General features: G+C 41.9%; 1 protein-coding gene across 2 annotated transcripts; it reads right to left on the bottom strand.

Annotated features, from left to right (window-relative positions):
* Positions 1-907: 907 nt before the first annotated feature.
* CARF (calcium responsive transcription factor) lies at positions 908-21,934 on the bottom strand. 2 transcript variants are annotated; one of them, XM_072121219.1, is made up of 15 exons: positions 21,805-21,934; positions 17,846-17,964; positions 17,053-17,166; positions 16,789-16,885; positions 16,008-16,146; positions 15,814-15,898; positions 15,304-15,493; positions 14,739-14,859; positions 13,668-13,811; positions 7,666-7,896; positions 7,428-7,590; positions 7,222-7,297; positions 4,366-4,478; positions 2,383-2,851; positions 908-1,376 (listed from the first exon to the last, which is right to left on the bottom strand). In XM_072121219.1, the coding sequence occupies exons 2-15, from the start codon at positions 17,951-17,953 to the stop codon at positions 1,255-1,257; spliced, it is 2,172 nt and encodes a 723-aa protein (XP_071977320.1). In that variant the 5' UTR covers positions 17,954-17,964; positions 21,805-21,934; the 3' UTR covers positions 908-1,254. The 2 variants fall into 2 exon arrangements, with proteins under 2 accessions (XP_071977320.1, XP_071977321.1); XM_072121220.1 differs by lacking the exon at positions 21,805-21,934 and adding an exon at positions 21,079-21,771.
* Between the last annotated feature and the right edge of the window lie 3 nt (positions 21,935-21,937).

Here is a 21,937-nt window from a genome sequence, read left to right as displayed (position 1 = left end):
TGTACTGCTCCAACACAGAACAACGCCTACTCCTCCACACAACGTCTACTACTACTCCTAACGGATCGCACTTAAAAGTGCGGTTGTGGGGGGTAGGGAAAACTGACAATGGGGGGGGGGGTAATCGTGTGCTTTGGAGTACAGTAAAGGGACAGATGACAAGCACAACTCTCTCCGACATCATCAATGACAAAATAGCAATGTTGGAGAGTGTCGGGCTAGTAAGATCTTCCCAAAAATTGTCACAAATCTGTATTGAATGGCCAACGGTCACAGGACTTCCCGTCTCATTACTTCACAATACATTTTATTGTAATCCAAATGAATCCTTTTTCTGCTGCCAGTTTTACTTATATGTTATTATGTAAAAGACCAATGTCAGAGGCAGGTGCTCATCGCTTTGTGCAGGTCCATATCTATAAACATAACTGCATGTTCAGCCCGAAACCTGCAGCAAAATCATACAAGATGTAGGTATGACATATTAGCTATAAAAAAAAAGTTACTCGTGTTAGTCATGTTGTCTCCATGGAGCACTCAACTCAACTTCATCCACACGCCACACATAAGCTGGATGCCTCTGGCTACTTACCCAGTCTTCCAAACAGATAAATGGACATGCACAGCCATCTGCTCCGCTCATCTTGGGGAGCGATGAGGGGTCTGACGGAGGTAACCCCGGCCCCCCGTTCTCGTGATCTGTGGGGTCTCATCACTGAGACCCCCGCCGATCAGAAAGTTAGGCTCTATCCTGTGGATAGGGCCTAGCTTGTTTCCTGGAACAACCCCTTTAATTCTCGAACCAAGCACATTTGTGTGATTTCAGCTTTAGACGGCAATTTTTTTTTTTTTTGTGAAATGTGATATTGAATTTGGATATGGAGGGGGCATCACCAAATACGAGGGCTAAGGTGGATAAAAGTTTATTTTATTGTCAGTTTATTCATGATAATCATCCTCGTAGGTTAAAATGAAGTTCTCTTGCAATTTGTAAAATGATACGTGACATTATATAGGCCAAGATCATCATCCAAATAAAGTAGAAGCCTTCTTGATTTTCAACTTCATGGCACAGCAGGTTCTTCATGAGACTTATTCCTTCATTCCTTTCCCTTTGTCTTACGCTGTCTCATAAATGGTCTGCAGCACAGTACAAGATATCCAAATGTTGGACAAGCAGTCTTTATTTTACATGTGGTTGTTTCCCTCAATATGAGGGCTGATGATAAAATCTAGAATATGAGGAATCACAGTTCATGCAGGGTCCTGGCAGTCTGTGGTTCCGGCTCCATCACAGGTCGCTTGGGATTCTGTCAGCTCACTTGGGTTGTCTTGACATTGCTCAGTGCAAAATGCGTCAACAGAACCAACTTCAACTAAAATGGATGAAGAAAAGGGAATGAAGGCAAATATCCATCAACGTCTTCATTCTAAACATTCTCTTTTTTACATTATTCATCAAAAATTTTCAGTACAGCAGTAATGTTACCATTTAACTAGTTCTAAATGATAGAACTTGATGTAGAATTACAGTCCATAGTCTTTCTATGTAATTATAATCCCTCCCTGAGGAAGCACTTTGAGCATGGGGTGGGGGGGCACAATCCATTTACAGGGAACCTGTCATCAAGAACAGGCACAATAAACCTTACTCACATCCACATTTGCCAACTTTTTTGCCTATTGTATTCATACCAAATACCAAAAGGTATGCATTACATTGTAGTACCCTTTGTATAGCTATACTTGTAAACTGATGACACAAAGTACAACTCCCCTCATCATGTTCTGCAGCAGTAGAACTGCTCTTTCTATGTGCGCCTTCCAGAGCAGGGGCCTAATGTAGAGAGAGGAGGGGGCTGCTGAGGACTTTTAAGGAGGCACGGACATAAAAGACTAAAGCACAAGTTACATAAGCTAAATCGTGCCTCTGATTAGACCATTATTAGTAGTAGTAGTAGTAAAGAATTTGATGGCGCTATAAAATTATTATTATTTATTGCACTATGCCACCCCAACTCTCAACTAGCCTTATGGTAGATGAAGCACTATGAGCAAGATGCAGGAGGTCAATTCCCTGTATCCGCTGGCTCCACCAAGCTCTGCATCTCAGCCTAGCCCCCTGCATCTCACAGGAGACCACTCAGTCTGCTCACTCCCCCTCATTGTGTAACACTCACTCACTGCTCAGTCTTTACTCTCCCATCTCTAGCAGAGTCAGTATATAGAAGAAAAGAATCTTTTTATAAATCTCTCTGTATTATCAGTATAACACAGTAACACAGGGCAGATGCCATGTGCATGGATTGGGGGGTGGGGGCGGAGAGATTTCCAAGTATTTTCCAATGTAACTCGAAGGTAAATATTTTCTGACGTACTTACCAATAGTTGACTGGTTGTCTAGAATCCTAATAGGAATAGGGTGTAGCTCCCCAAGCAGAATCTGGTGCACTTCTCCAGACAAGCTGGATGTTGGATCTTCCACAGTAACCAGCTGCCCCATACTAAGCAGGTGATTGTGACCCGAGGGAGACAGAGCAGTGTCATTTTGTTGGCTCTGCAAGTGGCTAAGCACAAGGGGCTGACTACCTGTTCCAGCATTCAACAGCCCGGGTTGGCTGACAGTAATGAGAGAGGTTGTTCCATCAGTAGATGTGAATGCTGGGGACTCGTGATTCACTCTAATGAGCGCTGTTGTGCCATCAGCCGAAGTGAAGGATGGCGTTTGTGGGTTCACAGTAAGTAGTGCTGTAGTTTCATCAGGAGATGTGAATGCAGGAGAAGGCTGGTTCACCGCTATAAGGGCAGTTGTCCCATCAGGCGATGTAAAGGATGACTGCAACTGAAGGCTCTGGAGAAAATTAAAAAAAAAATTAAGAAATAAATTCAATATGAAACTCCAAAACATGTAGATACTGTGTATGTTACGTTTGTATTCTTTAATATTAAGCTACCCAAAGAATTTAGTTTTTTGTTAGGAAATCCTAATTTTTTGTTCAGGCTCCTCCGCATCTAGTTCCAGCCACTCCTTCCCATCTGTTTACATCCGTGGCTGATGTCAGCAATAATGTCCTGTTTGTGGCAGGTCAGCTACAACCAATCATAGCAGGGAGAAAAAAATGAAAACGGACACGTTTCAGATCTAAACAATCCTTACGACTAAGGATTGATAGATCTGAAACACGTCAGTTGTTTTCTTTTTTTTTTTTGTCATGGCATTCTTCTTACGTTTATAAAATGATGGAATAAAAGTTGTTTTTAACCGGATCATTCCATGGATTTGGTTGAGTGCTGGAAAATCTTCACTTTTCTCCCTGCTACAACTGATTCCGACTCAGGTACTCCATGCACCGGCAAAGCAGGACATCATAGAGGTGAGATGAAAAAAAGTTTTTTCTTTTTCTTCTGCTTTAACATCCAATCATAGGCCTGAGTGATGACCAGGCACAAGTGTCACTAGCTGTGCCAAGGGCACCCTGCGGCCTATAATTGGCTGCGGCTGTAATCTGCCCCTGAGCAGTACCTCAAAGCCAATGTCATTGGGGGATGTAAAAGACAGGAAGAAGCAGCTTGGATCTGGCTGTGACAAATAGAGATGTATCCCCTATTAATAAATGTGTAATTACTTCTATGGGACTTCTGGGACCACCATATCGAAAGCTGCCACAGAAGTCCCATAAGTTTAGTATGGGACATACATTCCCATTGATTGCAGAGCAAAGATTGGCAATATTGGTCTGACACTTCCTCTAAGCAGAGCACAGTTTCGGCCATGTCAGTAGTGTTTTGCATAATGAGGACTAATAGCTAGGATTGATCATCAATGTCAGATCACTATGGGTCTGACCACGCAGATGAGTAGTGGCTGTGCATTTCCTGCAATTCATCTTATTAGGAGTGGCCACTACACAGATGATGGAGCTGCCTGCTTACAGCTTTGTACACGGTTGCTCCTAATATATACTGAAAAGCAGGGGTATCTAAAGCCAGAAAATAAATTATTTTGGACAGTGAGTCTGGTGTGAGTCTTTTTTCTTTTCCTAAAGACGGAAGGCAGTACGCTTGTTTGCTAATTTTTTTCGGGTGTGTGTTAGAAGTCAGACAGGGGGGTCAGCGCCGACAGGCAGCGGTGCAGAACGATGGGAGTGATGGAGGAGGTTATATAGTTTATTTAAGCCTGGACAACCCCTTTAAGCAAGTATGAAAAATATCATATTGTATTGTATTATAGGAAGATCCTTTTTTTTAACCCCCCTTCCCCCATAAACACGCTCCTTGCTCCTTTACAAGATGCTGAGGAAATCTAATATGTCTTCTTTTCGCAAGATTTGTATCAACCAATATGTTTATGTTGAAATCACCAACCTGAAGCTGGGCAAAGATTTTGGGTTGCAGAGAGGTTAAAGATGAGATGAGCTGAGCCGTTTCTTGACAGTCATCTTCATTAGAAGAGTCCTGGCCCTTCAAGGGATCTTGTTCTAAGACAGACAGCGGTCATTTACATTTTACATTTCAGTTATTTTTACCACTGGTTACAGTGTCCTAAACTTTTAGCTATCATTTTATCATTGATAAAACACGTGTGTTACTGTGGTCCATGCTCTTGTCTATCTAGTCAAGATCTTTGGACATTTCTGACAGTACTGACTGCTTTTTTAACATTAGTTAGAGGGTGACTCCAATATATTTTTTTGTGTAATGTACATAACAAAGTTCCTGTCTCCTCCACGAGGAGTGATTTTTATATTGCAGCAGCCATTTTTGTCTTTATATACACTCACCGGCCACTTTATTAGGTACACCTGTCCAACTGCTCGTTAACACTTAATTTCTAATCAGCCAATCACATGGCGGCAACTCAGTGCATTTAGGCATGTAGACATGGTCAAGACAATCTCCTGCAGTTCAAACCGAGCATCAGTATGGGGAAGAAAGGTGATTTGAGTGCCTTTGAACGTGGCATGGTTGTTGGTGCCAGAAGGGCTGGTCTGAGTATTTCAGAAACTGCTGATCTACTGGGATTTTCACGCACAACCATCTCTAGGGTTTACAGAGAATGGTCCGAAAAAGAAAAAACATCCAGTGAGCGGCAGTTCTGTGGGCGGAAATGCCTTGTTGATGCCAGAGGTCAGAGGAGAATGGACAGACTGGTTCGAGCTGTTAAAAAGGCAACAGTGACTCAAATCGCCACCCGTTACAACCAAGGTAGGCAGAAGAGCATCTCTGAACGCACAGTACGTTGAACTTTGAGGCAGATGGGCTACAGCAGCAGAAGACCACACCGGGTGCCACTCCTTTCAGCCAAGAACAGGAAACGGAGGCTACAATTTGCACAAGCTCATCGAAATTGGACAGTAGAAGATTGGAAAAACGTTGCCTGGTCTGATGAGTCTCGATTTCTGCTGCGACATTCGGATGGTAGGGTCAGAATTTGGCGTCAACAACATGAAAGCATGGATCCATCCTGCCTTGTATCAACGGTTCAGGCTGGTGGTGGTGGTGTCATGGTGTGGGGAATATTTTCTTGGCACTCTTTGGGCCCCTTGGTACCAATTGGGCATCATTGCAACGCCACAGCCTACCTGAGTATTGTTGCTGACCATGTCCATCCCTTTATGACCACAATGTACCCAACATCTGATGGCTACTTTCAGCAGGATAATGCGCCATGTCATAAAGCTGGAATCATCTCAGACTGGTTTCTTGAACATGACAATGAGGTCACTGGACTCAAATGGCCTCCACAGTCACCAGATCTCAATCCAATAGAGCATCTTTGGGATGTGGTGGAACGGGAGATTCGCATCATGGATGTGCAGCCGGCAAATCTGCGGCAACTGTGTGATGCCATCATGTCAATATGGACCAAAATCTCTGAGAAATGCTTCCAGCACCTTGTTGAATCTATGCCACGAAGAATTGAGGCAGTTCTGAAGGCAAAAGGGGGTCCAACCCGTTACTAGCATGGTGTACCTAATAAAGTGGCCGGTGAGTGTCTAAAGTCTTGTTTTATCAGAAGAAGTTATTTGCTTACAATCCCTTAAAGAGATTTTCCCGCGAAGGCAAGTTAGGCCTTATGCACAGGATAGGGCCTAACTTGCTGCTCCAACTAATGGAGCAGACAGGTGCGCATGACCGTTCTGCTCCATTAATCTCTATGGAGCTGATGGAGATCGGCGAGCGCCACGACCCCCACTAATCAGCAAGTAAGGCCCTATCCCATGTATAGGGCCTAACTTGCCTTCGTGGGAAAACCCCTTTAATTTCCTTTTTTTCTAATTTCAGGTTTACAGTCTTGGGGATTTTACAAGTAGATTTTTCAGGTCATACAAAATTTTAACTTACAAGAGCGATCCCATAATTATTGTAGCTGGAGAATCCACTATATTTATTTCCTAATCAGCATTACACAGATTTGAGCAAGGTGAAAAAAAACAAGCAACCAAACTTGAAGAAAGGTTAAAGAACACTTCAAACACAAAAGGACTGCTAAAGTGTATGTATTTGTATGGAATAACTGATTAATACAAAAGAAATTTTGAAATTAATTGAGGGTACGTGTACGGTATTTTTCAGGCTATAAGACGCACCCCAGATTTAGCATTCTAAAAAAAGAAAAAATATATTTTACACCAATTAAAATATCCTTGTTGGTCGCCCAAAGCACAGCACACACAGATCCGCTACATCCATACATTTACACACACAGTTCAGCAACACACACACAAAACAGAAATAGGAACACACTGGTACAGCGCTATGTCAGCGCCTCACCTCATCTCCATAACAGCGGCCAGGAGGGTTTGGCTATGCTGGAGCCTCCTGATCTACGGTCTGTAAAACACAGGAACTTTTTAGCAAGATTTTTTCTTGCTAAAAAGTGCGTCTTAGAGTCTGAAAAATACAGTAGTTCATCAATAATGTTATTATTGATTACTAGGTCAATAATGGGCTGGCTATATAACGGGGGCATTGGCAGGCTTTAAATCCGGGGGTAAGGGCTAGCTGGCTATACACTGGGAAGCTTGGACTGTCTGGCTATGTAATGGGTGCATGGGCTAGCTATATAATGGGGGGCATGAGCTGGCTGGCTATATACCAGAGAACATGGGCTGTCAGGCTATATACTAGGGCTTAGAGTTTTTTTGTGTTAAAATTAGGTACCTCGGCAGATACTCAAATGTATACAGTATATCCTTTAATAATATAATACCTTCGTACCTTCATGAGAGGAGGACTTAAACGTCACAGTAACCATTTCATTGAGAACACTCCCGCTTTCTGTACTCCACTGTAGCTATAAAAGAATAAGTATATGTTTATTAATGAATATGAAAAAAAAAATAGTTTCAATTACTATACATCAAAGAATTTAAATGGTTTAATGGGCCAATGAAATATACAATGCCCCTTGTCATCTCTCTTACTGCTCTTGGGATAGTCTCCTGCTCGTAGATGAGCTCTCCATTTCCCAGAGCTTTCTGTGCTTCATGGATGTGGTTCTTCAGGTCATTTACAGTTGGGAAGTAGGACAAATTATGCCGTTCTGGAATTTCATCTGGTTTGAAGAGCTCTCTTTCCACAAATTTCCTAATATCAAGAAAGACAATGTTAGAAAATCTATTAATTATTATTTACCATTGTGTAATGGTGTCGCCTCTTTACCTCAGCTGTTTCCTGACGGCATAAACCTCCTCAATGCCTGTGGCCACCAATTCCCGGATTTTTTCAGCCACGCAAGGATGGAGACGAGAGGACAGGGCCAGGTTGTCCTCATTAACCATCTCTTCCTCCTCTTCATTAGGCGGCTGATATGAAGTGGGTGAAGAAGAGAAACAACCTGAATCCAGGTTGTGATACTGATGTGCTTCCTTATCAGGTAGCTGGACATACCATCTGTGTGAGGAAGAAGGGAAAATGGGAATTATTCTCACCGTTAATTCGGTTTCCATTAGTCCACCATGACGGCCCCACTTGGAGGATGACCCCTTGACCTCTGTAGGGACAGGAAGCAGAGAAGTTAAATACCCCACCCCCGGCATCCATACTCCAGTGACTACCAAATAACTACACCGGCAGCGGATGCAACTCATTTATTGTATGTTAAATCACACACAATTTTCCAGTAAAGTACAGTATAATATACATGGGTGGGAATATATATGGGCCGTCATGGTGGACTAATGGAAACCGAATTAACGGTGAGAATAATTCCCATTTTCCATTGCATCCCCCATGACGGCCCCACTTGGAGACAGAACAGATTAATTTTTTTCAGGGAGGGACAACAGCTTGTAGTACTTTTCTGCCAAACGCTAGTTCTTTTGTACTCTGTAGGTCTAACCTATAGTGTTTTACTAACGTCATTTGACTAGACCATGTTGCTGCCCTACAAATTTCATTAATGGAAGCTCCCCTTTTTTCGGCCCATGAGGTTGCCATGGCCCGTGTGGAATGAGCTCTAATTGTTTCAGGTATAGACATATTTTGCGCTACATAGGCATTTTTAATGACAGTTTTGATTCATCTTGCTATAGTGGATTTTGAAGCTCTCGTGCCTTTGTTTTTCCCGCTAAACTGTAGAAGGATATTTGAGTCCTTCCGCCATTGCCTGGTTGTTTCCAGGTAGAAGAGAAGAATACTTCAGACATCAAGAGAGTGCCATTCTTCTTCCTTCTGAGTTTTCAGATTTTGACAGAATGTAGGTAAAATAATCTCCTGGCTTAGATGGAAGCTAGAGGACACCTTGGGAATAAAATTTTTATCAAGCATTAATGTTATTCTATCTTCAGATACTTTCAGGTATGGTTCTGTGATAGATAATGCCTGGATTTCTCCTAGACGCCTGGCTGATGTTATGGCAATGAGAAAGGTTAATTTGAGCGTCAATTCTTTAATATTTTTTTAGTCTAATGGCTCAAATGGAGGACCGGTAAGATAATTTAAGACAACAGATAAGTCCCAACTTGGGACAGCTATTCTTATGGTAGGTTTTAGTCTGGAAGTAGCTCTTATAAATCTCCTTACCCATTGGTGATCTGCTAGAGGACTATCGAAGAAGGCACTCAACGCAGATATCTGGACCTTCAAAGAGCTGGTCTTCAGGCCCTTGTCAAACCCTGCTTGGAGGAAATCCAATACCTGGGAAATATTTGGAGAGTTCTGGTTAGGAATCTCAGGTCCACAGAATGATACAAACTTATTCCATATGCGGGAGTAAATAGCCTGAGTGACAGGTTTCCGACTCCCTTTAAGGTGGAGATAACCTTGTGGGACAAGCCCTTGGTTTTTAGCAATTCCCTTTCAGGATCCATGCTGATAATTGGAGAGCCTGGGGATTTGGATGTAGAAGTGGTCCCTGAAATAGTAGGTCCGCACGAGGAGGGAGGTGAATAGGTTCTTCCAGAGATAGCCTCCTGAGTGATGGAAACCATACCTTCTTTGGCCAGCAGGGCACCACGAGGATTACTTTTGCCTTCTCTCTTTGGATCTTCTGAATCACTTTGGAGATTACTGGTATTGGTGGAAAGGCATACACCTAGTTGGCTCATAGGTGTTGAACTGTCTAGCGAGAAGAAAAGTTTTGTCTTTGCATTTGTGCGGGTTGCAAATAGGTCTATTTCTGGAACACCCCATTTTTGGGTTAGATGTTTGAAGACCTCGTTGTTCAGACACCATTCGTTCTGGTTGATGGTTTTCCTGCTTAGATAGTCTGCTACCGTATTTTCTTCTCCTTTCAGATGAACTGCAGATAGGGATAATATGTTCTGTTCTGACCAACTGAAGATTTTTTCTGATAGAAGAAGAAGATCCAAATTTTTTGTGCCCCCTTGGTGGTGTAGATATGCCACTGTGGTGACATTGTCTGAGTATATTCTTATATGGTGGGATTTCATTAAATCTCCGCTGACTTTCATGGCTTCCCACACTGCTCTCAACTCCCGGTAATTGGAAGAACGGTTTTGTATGGATAGAGGCCATTTCCCTTGAACAAGGGATCCTTCGAAATTTGCCCCCCATCCAGACCGGCTTGCATCTGTCTGGAGTGACCACAGGGGCCATGGGTGCCAAGCTATCCCTTTTTGTAGGTTCTCTTGATGTGTCCACCAGGCTAAAGCTTCTCTGACCTTTGCAGGGATCTCTATCTTCCAATCTAAATGAGTCGGATCTTTGTCCCACACTGATAGGAGCCAATTTTGTAATCTGCGGGTATGAAACTGACTCCACTGTACTGCTTGGATACATGCCGTCAGCTGGCCTAATAACTTCATCACATCTCTTATGGAACAGTTGACCCTCTTCTGAAATGATTCTACTTCTTGACAAACTTTTGATAATTTTCCCTGAGGAAGGAAGGACATCTGGAGTGATGAATTTAGAGAAATCCCCAGGAACGTAATAACCCTGCTGGGATTCAGATTTGATTTTCCCCAATTTATGATCCAACCCAACTGTTTGAGGGTGGTAATTGTGAAATCTCTGTGATGTGTTAGCTCTTGTTCGGATCTTGCCACAATTAGTAGATCGTCCAGATACGGGATTATGATTATCCTTTTTGTTCTTAGGAAGGCAACTATTTCGATGATAATCTGCGAGAATGTCCTGGGAGCTGAGGATATTCCGAAGGGAAGTGCCTTGTACTGGAAATGACTTATGATGCCTTCTGGGTTGAGGACCGCAACCTTGAGAAATTTCTGGGATGCTAGATGTATTGGCACGTGATAATAGGCATCCTGCAAGTCGATTGTGCACATGAAGGCCTCTGGGGGAATCTGAGTGATTGCCGAGTTTACAGTCTCCATTTTGAATTTTCTGTATAGGATGTATTGATTCAGGTCTTTCAGGTTGCATATCATCCTGAATGTCCCGTTGTTTTTTTTAATTAGGAATAATGGGGAATAGCGACCTTCCCATATTTCTGATTCTGGAACCGGAATGATGACATCCAGATTCAATAACTTCTGAATTTCCAACCATAACTGAAGAGCAAGCTCTGGAGATGGTTGCCTGGTGAGAAAGAATCTTTGGGGAGGAAGAGATGTAATTTCCAGCCTGTATCCATCTTCCAACATCGGTAAAATCCATGGATTCTGCGTAATTTTCATCCAATGTTGGTGAAATTTCAGGAGTCTTCCCCCAACTCTGGTGTCATTTCCTAAATGATGGGGTGGTGTTGCTGGAGCTAAGGAGGAACCCCCTTCCTCTACCCCCTTTTGGGTAGCTCCATTTCCCCTGCTTTCCTTTCCCTCTATAGGGAAATCTCTTTTCTTTCTGGTCCCGAAAGGGCTGCTTCTTCTGAGTCATTTTTGCCTCCGGAAAGCCCTTCTTCCTATCGGCTGCCTTTTCAAGAATGGTATCCAACTCCTGTCCAAATAGGTATTTCCCTTGGAATGGAAGGCCACACAGTTTCGATTTTGACCTGAAGTCTCCTGTCCACTGTCTTAGCCACAGTGTTCTCCTTGCCAAATTGGAAAGTGCTCCCTCTTTGGCGCTAAACCTTACACCCTCTGCTGAGGCGTCCGCAACAAAGGCTGCTGCTGATTTAAGTACAGGAATTGTTTCTAAGAGAATCTCTCTTGGTGTTCCATCCTTGATGTGAGTTTCTAACTCTGATTGATATTCAACTCTCTGTCTCTTTTGTACAGGTTCCTGAGGTAATAGGTTAGCTAGAGATGAAGCTAATGAACACTGAACCTGAACCTTTTATAAAAGACCTCATTTCGTTCATAAAGGATGACTTTTCCTCTTTCAAGAGGCTATCAATACAGTCCTTGCAAACTGCCTTTTTATAATCGTTAGACAATTTGTAAAAGCACATATTGCATCGACGGGAGGTAATTTTTCTTTTCCCCGCATCTTTGGGAGGTGGATCCTTAGATTCTCTATGCTTCTCCTTCTCTTTCGGTTCCTACCAACAGAGAAGGAGAACAGTGAATAGTAATACTAAATCTTTAGGCATAAATGAATTTGTGTATGTTAGGATATGACCCACAGTAACACTTAGATACCCCGAAACCACTCACAGGAGCTATAGGCGGGGGATCTATAGACACAGCATCCATAGTACAAGATTCCACGTTGCCAATGGTAAAAAACGGCACCTATGTATACACATATATATATTAGCATATTCCAAATAAACGTCATATATATATATATATATATATATATATATATATATATAATGGACTGCTGCTCATACTTGCCTTGGACACACAAGACCATGAGGTAAGGCAAAATTTTGGCCCAATATGGTTGTGCCTGAAAAATATACAGCCCATATATAATACCGAGTCATTGTATATTAAATGTTTCAGGCCAGGTTTACAATGAAAAATACCTTAATAGACCGCAGTGGAGGATATGGTGCGCCGGAACACAGGAGCATTAGACCTCAGATCATTGTGCGTCCCCGCCAGCTTTAAATCTTACCGCTCCACGCACCTGTTTCCGGACTCTGCGACAGATTACCTCACTTCCAGTGCGCCACCGGAAGTTGTCACTGGCGGCCGTGTCAGGCACGCCGCCGCCATTTTGTTGAAGTCCGGGTGTCGTTAACCTCACGGGGTCGCAGACAGAGCCGGAACTACCGGCCCCAACATGCCGACAAGGGAAGGGTCGTATGCACCGATCGCTGTCCTGGACCGGAGGGGTAAGAGGAGGATCCCCGCGCCACACATGCTCCCCTCTCACTGTCCTCTTGGATGGAAGGATCAGAGGAGAGATTTTCTCTACAACCTGCCCTGTGTAGGGACAGGAAGACACTGGAGTATGGATGCCGGGGGTGGGGTATTTAACTTCTCTGCTTCCTGTCCCTACAGAGGTCAAGGGGTCATCCTCCAAGTGGAGCCGTCATGGGGGACGCAATGGAAAATAGAGTTATTACTGATATCACAGAATATTAATGGTTAACAAAACCATAATAAAATGTTTAAAAATAAAATATACATACAGGTTAATCAGTAAATACATTATTGATTTCTAAAAGTAAAGGGGAAGTTTAGCCAGCAATGGGCTTGTAGAAAAAAAAAAAAAAAAAAGATCATCCCACTTGATGTAAATATTTCGCTGCTGGTTTCTACCAATTTTTCAAAGCTCTATGCTCCTCCGTGTAATGAAAGCTGCCAGGCTAGTCACTATATAGATCCCGTATGCGAACAGATTAATTTTTGGGAATCTAATTTGATTTGCTGCAAAGCTACTTTTTGAGAACCATCAGTAGAAATGTAATAGACTCCGATTTAGGGCAAAGACTAGAAGAGGTTAGTCTTCACCCACTACACTGCTAGTTGGGAAGATTTCTGACAAGTAGCTTTAGAAAATTCCTTAACTCTGGAACGAAAAGGGTGACCAGCACAACATTGGCATAATTCTGTTTGTTTTAAAAGGAGGAGCCATTTATGACAATTGGGTAAAAATCATTATAAATGAGTTACACTTTGCAGGACACCAGTATTATGATGTCTTCTCGGTGGCTCCACTATGAGCAGTGACATATTTAACATCTCCCTCTGGCAATAAGCGCAGGAACCAGTGTCTGCCATTAGGCATATCCTTCAGTCAATGGCACCCGGACGAATAGCAGGTTCTCATACTAGCACTTTACATTAGCAAGCTGACAGAGTGTAAACTACATAAGTGATGTATACATTCAGTGGTCGGTATACCTTAAAACACCCTCAATAGTTTCTAAATCCTTTTTTAATAAGTTAAATGCTTTTTCTTGTTCCAGTTTAATCAATTTTTTGTCAATCTTCGGATCTGTAGGAACTCGATAAGAAGGGAATTTCTTCACCTTTTTAATGTATATCCTATAAAAATAGAGATTTGTCAATAATAAGACTTCATTTGTACACAACAAAATATATTATTTTCAAAAGTTAATATATTGGGGAGAATACACTAGTCTAGTCTGGTGCCCCCTACTTTCTCAAAGCCAAAAATTGTCTATAAATGTGTTGGAAGGTGATTTACACTGGATGTTTTTGGTGCAAATCTGGTGCAGGTGATTAATGAATCCTCATAACAAAATTATATGGAGGGATAGATAAACTGTGTATTTATATTCACATTCCAGTTTGCATGGTTTCTTAGAGTGCACCAGAAATGCCAGATAGGTCAGCATCCTCCCAGCCTCGTGTGCACTAAGAGTGTGGTCATGCTTCTATAATACACATTGGGATGAATTTATTAAGACTGACCTATTGATAGCAAGATATAGATTTCCCAGTCTGTGTACTACATGCCAGATTTACTATAAGGCACCGGCTGCTTAGTAAATCTGGAGATGCACTTCCCTGCACCTCCTAGAATGAAACCTCAGCCAGTTCTAACAATAGTTAATACAGCGTCCAACCCCTTGCCCGTCCACTTGCTGACAAAAGCAGACATAGACTGTCTGCCAGGAATTAAGACTTTTTACATGCCTTGCCTGCTAGAAAACAGGTGGACACTTCATAATAAATGTCCCCATTGTCTTCCTTCTGTACTGCCAAGCACCACCTCTTTACGCAATGATTGTTCCCTTCCCCCACACAAAGAAGAATACTGGTGCACTAATAGTCACAGCTACAAACCTACCGCACCACCAAGGGATTATTTACATAAAAATATAAACAGAATTTTTTCTAAATAACAGATCACTAGGACTCATTGGGAAATATTTTCTGATTATAAAAAAGGCTCCATGATATGTATTTTTCTATTATAGCTCTTCCTAAGCTGTGGTGTATACCTACCTTGCGGGACATGTAGCTTTATACATCTGCCCAGCAATGGTTTCACTCTCCCCGCTCTTCTTGGGTTGTGATCCTTTTCTTCTTGGTCCGTACTGACATTCCATTACAATTGCTCTGCTTCCTACAATAATAAATTTGCATCCATTTTTGAAGCCTACTACCAGATTTTAAATAATGCTGTCATGTCATCAGTCCCTTTCTATATGGCCGATTAGGGCTGGTCGACTTCGCTCTAGAAGATTCCTATTTTCTGTAACATTGTACACTGTACATCAGCGCAAGAGACACTTATTCTCCTGCCATAACTATAGATTACTATATCTTCTAGGCTTCAGTAAGACACTGATTCAAGATCTATCTGGTTAGAAATCCATCAGACAACGCTTTGCAATGTGCTTGATATATCACAGATTAATGCAGTGGCTGCATTACAACTTGGCAAAAGGATGGATACTAAAAGAGCAACTCAACTGTTATATCTGGTCAACCACATATTTTTTGGAGAAAACAGAGTATTCCAGGGAGATTTGATAGAGAGAACCATGATGTACAGCACCTTGTTTACCTGCATTAATGAAGGGGATCCCATCATATGGGACATACTGAGACTTCCACATTAGACGAGTGGCAGGTTTTGCAGGGCTTGGAGATTGTCGGGTCCCCCATACGCTCAGTGTGTTCTGCTTGTGAAGACCTAAAATATTCATCAGTTCAGCCTCACTTAGACAATAACCACGATAAGAATCTCCAATTCTCTGAAAAATGGAAAACAAATAGAAAATGTAGGATCATAAGCAAGTTAAAAGTTATGTAATATGACCCGTCGTTATACAATAGTTTAGAATTATTTTGAATTACACCTAACTTAAGAGAAGGGACGGGGAAGAACAGAAAACTGCGCAGAGGGGTTTGTTCTTTGAGAAATGTACACAACTCCCCGAATGACAAGCTGAAGATTTTTTTGGGTGAAATACAGAGTTAAATTATGTGTATATAATCTGCAGGAATCTGTCATTACACATACAATATGAATCTAATTTAATTCCGTGCTTCACTCTTACTAAATTCAACTTACCTCACAATTCCTGAGACGTCGTGCCCAAACAGGAATGTTGGGAGGAAGAGGTTGAAGAGGTTTTGGAAACTGTTCTACAGATAACCTAAAAATTGGGTTAAATAGTTTATAAGAGTTTTCTTTATCAGTTTCCTTACAACTCTGCAGAAAATGACATAAATGAAACAAGTAGGACATGATCTTTTATTTCCTACCTGGGAGGTGATGTCTTTGATACGCCAAGTGTAGTGCTGGAGTGAATCACCAAGCTGCTGGTGGTTTCTGGCACATCAGTACCTGAGACATTCTGGACCGTCTGCAGATTCTCCCTTGTCTGGATGTGATCGCCCGGCTCTTAAGAACATAGAAAACAGACTGTACATGATAATCACATTAATCTTGTTCCCATGTAACAAATGATATCATTACAATACATCTGGCTCTTACAGAAATGTAAGCTGTAAAATACAAACATTTACAGATATGAGGCTCTTTAGCTCACTTATAAAAGTCATTATTGCATGGCAGTGCATTAGACACGTATAAATATATAACAATACAAACTCCCTGATTAAGTGGTGCCCCCTCAAGGCCAAAACTCTGAATAGCACAGTGTATTCATTTTGCCTGTAACATCCTTGCAGCTGCAGTGAATGGAGTTGAGCCTGCAGATGCGAGTCTCCCTACACTGACAGCCGTGGGACTTAGGAATAGCTGAACAGGGAAGTGGGTATACATGGCATGTGGAAAATATCCATTTGATATCAAAAATAGCTGTTCTTTTTCCAAACATTACACTGCTTTACATGGGCTGTGTCTGGCATCCCAACTCTTTTTTATTACCACATACAGGGCTATTAGAAAACTAGAAATCCAAGCAATGTGCCCTTCCTAGAGGAATCACACTTTTTGTAAGGACCCTCATTCTGAAGCTTGTTATAGGAATATTTGTAAACCCTATAAAGGCATTTTCTTTTAAAATCTACAAACTGTTACCTTGAGGAATAAGAAGCTGGGCAGTTGTTGTCTGGTTGGTAGGAATAACATTCACATGGAAAACTTGTCCGCCCTCTGATTCACTGGCTAATATCATCTTTATCAAAAAGAAAGCAGAGTATTAGATGTTACACAACAATATACATACCCATGTAGCTAGAAACTCTTATACAGTTCAGTCATCATTCACAAACATATTGCATTCTCTCATAGAGTGTTATGTCCTTCATGCTAGGAACATGTGAAATCTGCATTATGACTTACCATCTGAGGACTGGTGCCAGGTAGTGCTTGAATCTCATAGCGGATGGTATTGCCATCTTGATCTATAAAGTGGTATTGTTCAGTAAGTGCTGAGATCTGCTGTTGAGAAGCATCCTAAGAGAAAAGCATGGGATAACTATGGGAATATGAAGTGGTGTACGCACATATCTGCTGCAGGCAAATAATGAAGATAGTGGACGCCCATTCCATTTGAGTGAGGGACTTTTGGCCCTGTTCCCATGAACAGAGGAGAATCCAGTGGTAGGACATCCAGCAGTCAGACATTGTACCCTATCATTTTGATTAGGGATTATGCAATCCCAACTCTTTTCAATTAAATATATGTCCAAACTAATAACCTATCCGTAGCAAAGGGCATCGGTAAATGTGACTGGTGGGAGTCTGACAACATGACCTCATGCTAGGCAGCCATTGGGTCTGCCTGGGGGAAATATTAACCTATACATGGCAAATAGCTAGAAGTTGAATGCTCCATCCAATGTGGAAGATACGTTCAGGAACAGGGGTCGGGAGAGATTCCTGTAAACATGGACCGCTACACTAACACAAGGGACTCCGTAAACGTGGTCTATGTGTCAGCCGGATTTACTAGGCTGAGCAGGTCACAGCATGTCACTGCAGTATTGGGGCCAGTAAATCCAGCCACTACAATGTAACAGTGTAAACTATGAAGGCTATGAAGTTAATAGAAGAACAATGATTTTTTTTGGTATAGTAACCTTACTTTGCATATGTTGGTGTACAGTGTATGCAGCCAGGCTGCCTCACTGACCTCTAGTTCCAGTATTGGTTCTCCTGTCTGGCCATCTGCGCTTGTGCAGGTGATGAGAAGCTCTGTGGGGTGCGCCACCGTGTCACATTGTAGCCCACTACTCTCCATCTCTGTGTGTCCTGCAAATATAATATAAGGCGTCATACAGAAAACAATATAAAGGGAATCTATCACCAGGCTTTACCACTAAACCATTAGCCCCCTCGGGTAGAGCATGAAATGTCCCTTCTAGATCTCCCTCTTTTATGTGAAATTTCACCTGTTTACCTATCTTAAAAAATCCCCCAAAGGCAGGCAAATATGACTCTTCTCAATTCCTTTTCACATAAGATAAGTCAGGTTTAGTGGATGCAGGGGTAGTGTCACTTCATTCTCCTCGATATGCTGTACTATAGCACCTGGAAGCATGCGCTGTATTAAAGATAAAGATCTCTTCTTCAGATAAAAATCTAGTTTCCACCTATGTCTGGTTCTACAGCTCATAAAACCTGTGGTGATCTGAAAGATGAGATTCCCACAATAATGACACAAAAAGCATGTTACTATGTATTATATCACAGAAGATAGGGCTTTCTGAAGTGACACTACTGCCACAACCACTAAACTTGACTCATCTCATGTGAAAACAAGACAATTCAATTTTCATGACTTTCATGAGAATTCACATAAAAGAGGGATCTCTAGAAAGGAAATTTCATACCCGACCTGAGGGATCTAGTAGTTTAGCAAGGTAAAACATAGTGACAGGGTCTCTTTAAGGTTTGAAGCCAAGTGCAAAGTGTCCTATGGAGGAGGGATACAAGAGAGGAACTAGGGCAGAGATGAGGGAGATCACTGCCCTCACTGCTAGCTGAGCTTTCCCAAATATACGCTGAGCGTACACAAAAACATGTGTGACCCCAGCCTAAAAGGGGTTGGCCACTTTAACAGGGCATGTATAAAGCCCTAATAAGGTCACACATATTATACTATCCCTGTTATATTTTACTATTTGTCACTGGGTGCTGCAAGTCACGTGACCCCCAGGCAGCAAGACTCTGGACTTCCTGTGACGTCATGTTTTGGATGATGTAGGAGGTCGTGCAGTCATACCTGTCTCCACGCCTGTCCTAAGACCTGCTGCAGGCAGGTCATATGACACATAGTGAAAAGCAAACTTTAACCAGATAAAAATATGGGTGACCCTATTAGGGCTTTATTCTTACCTTATTATAGTTTGGTATAAGTGGCCAAGCCATACTGCTGCATTTTTTTTCTTTATTAAAAGAGGCTTTTTCCTGGATTTTTTCTTTTACTGTCAAGAACATATACATTTTACATACTATGTGGCGCCTATAGAGTCTGAGGTTTATCTCCTAATGGTTTTGTGATTTCTCTGAGGATTGATGGAACTTGAAGATAAATGTCCACTTCTGGGTAATTTGTTCACTCTCTCTTTTTTCCATTTGTAACCTTTCTTCCAATGGACTTCAAATAGTTTGGAAATAAACCTTCCCAGCTTGATGCACAGCAATAATTGTTTCTTTCAGATCATTGCTGAAGTCTTTCCCCCTTGCCAAAATAACACACGTCTGAAAGTTCCAGACAACTACCAAAACTTCTGCTTTTCTAGAGGTGGTCACACATATGGATGATCAATAGATGTTTGACTCTGCTCCGTGCATTGAACTATGTGAGGGTCCCAGGCATTTATAACATATCCTAAGTACATAGCAATAACTGCTGAGATAAGAATATAATATACCGTCTCAACATCAGCACATTCCGACTGTGAAATATCAACAAGGTGGCATGTTACCTGGACTGACACTACCCTAGATGCACATTAGTATGGTCATCTATGACTTCCACATTGCACGACTATGGTCAAGCATGATTTTTGGTCCCCCCCCCCCCACTCAAGCAATTGCTGTGATTGGTCATTTAGTACAGACTGACAAATCACAGCAGAAAGCAGGCATTCCCCCTCTGAATTTCCAGAATCAGTATCTGATCTCCTCATTCTCCTTCACAGAGAATGGGATCAGATGCCTGCCCATAAATCACACCACAGACAATTAACCCCTTCACTGCTCAGCTGATACCTCTCCCCTCTGTCCTCTACTCTCCATTTTGATTTATCTTTGAAGAAACCTAAAGGGTTAATAAAACTCCTAAAAGCCATTTTGATAATTAAATGGATATAGTTTCTTAAATGGTGTCATTCACGTATTTTCTGTTGTTTAGGTCCATTAAAATCACTTGAAAAATGAAACTGCACTTAAAATGAATTTGGAAATTTTCTTGATAATTGCTACTAAACATAAAAGCTTTCTACCATCCTACAGATGCAAAAGAATTTTAAAAATGTTGCTTACATAAAGAAGACATATTCTGAATATTTATTAAGTCATTTTTGTGGTATGCCTATTTGTTCACAAATTTTAAAATTTCAAAGTTTAAAAAAACTTTTGTTTTTTTTTTTAGAAATAAATTCAAAACATATCACTCAAATGTTTCAACTAACATGAAGCACAAGTCCTATTTACTGACTGACACCCTTCTTTTAGCTAAAAATAGTTTTTCTTACTTCCAAATAAATCCCCTTTTATCTTATATTACCTGGCATCAGGGGGTGGTGGTGTCCTGCTCAGCTGGCCCCTCCCTTCTAATCCTCCCCATGCCTTATGCCTCCTAACTGGTCACAGTTCATGTCATGTGACCAGAGTGACATCAACTCAGGTCCTTTAGCTTCTTAATAATAGCAAACTGTACCCCCTGCATGTATCTGACCACATGAAGTCACAGCAGCCTCCATGGACTTCTACTCCTCTCCATCCTCCATGGAGGCTGCTGTATGGTGTACAGTTTGCTATTTTTAGAAGTCCGAAGAACCTGTGATGATGTCACTACAAGGCATTGTGTAAAAAGATTGACACAATATTTCCCATCTGTACATGGAGCTTTATATGTCTGTAGTTGAATATTAGCAGACGGTCCCTAAGTTCAAGGAGGCAGAGCAGGGATTTGAAGAGACACAGAGCTGTCAGTCAGAATAACAGGGTATGGTTCACTGCTAGCCTGAGAGAGAGAAGAGTCACAGACATAAGTCACTAAAGTTAATTTGCATATCAGAAAAATGTCTGTAATTAGGGTACAGTACCCCACTGGCAGCTAATTTTAGGTGATATGGGGAGGACTTGTAACTCTTTATCAGCAGGCATTGTTAGACAGTGACTGGATCGTGTAATCACCTTAAAGAGCGGAATATTATTTGGGTATAGAAAGAGTTAATCATTTGCCTCCTTTCCTTTTTCTCTATATGCAGGACTTCACATACACTGCTCACAACAGGAGTAAGAAGGGGCAGACAAAATAGGCACAGAGAAGCAGTTTCAATAAATGAAATATAATATATTAATGCGCCACAGAATATGATAGCGCTATAAAAATTTATTATTTATTTATTTCTCATTTCACATCACTATTTAGCTTCAAAGGTTTAGTTAAATTCAGATTTTCTCAATTAACATCAAATGTCAAAAACTTGACAAATGACTGGTCACTGAGGCTGCACCGGACTAGTAAAGGTTAATGGCTGTGGGGTAAGTTCTCATGTATTTGGTATAATTTCTTCATGTACTGAACCCGCTTCACCAGATAATATACGGGTCAGTATGAGAGGCTGAGGCCACTAGCAGCAGGATAGCCCCCAGGAAAGGCAGCGCACTACCCCTTTAATAGCCTTTGCACGTCCTGGGCAGTGCATGGCGCTGGCTGCGGTCTCTTAGCACAGCTCCGCCATATTAGAATCTACACAATAAAAGGACTACACGTCCCGCAGCCGCCGCACGCCCCGGGTCACTGCACGGCTCCGCCGGAGCTCGGCCCCTCTGTGTCCCCTGCACGCAGTTCTATAAAGGGGGAGGGGTGGGTCCCAGCCACCCAAGGAGAGAAAATTCAAAACGAGTCTACTCAACCTCGTCTTGGCTTTCGCAGGCACCACCATGGAGACCAGGACACTCGCGCATGCGCACAAATAAACAAAAGCCTACTGCTGTCCGTCCTTCGCGGCTTCCGTAGAGCGGTGGAACGCAACCCTCCCGGATATGG

Source organism: Engystomops pustulosus, chromosome 8 (assembly GCF_040894005.1).
Source record: "Engystomops pustulosus chromosome 8, aEngPut4.maternal, whole genome shotgun sequence".
NCBI classification, from domain to species: Eukaryota; Metazoa; Chordata; class Amphibia; order Anura; family Leptodactylidae; genus Engystomops; species Engystomops pustulosus.
This window is presented reverse-complemented; position numbering and strand designations above follow the sequence as displayed.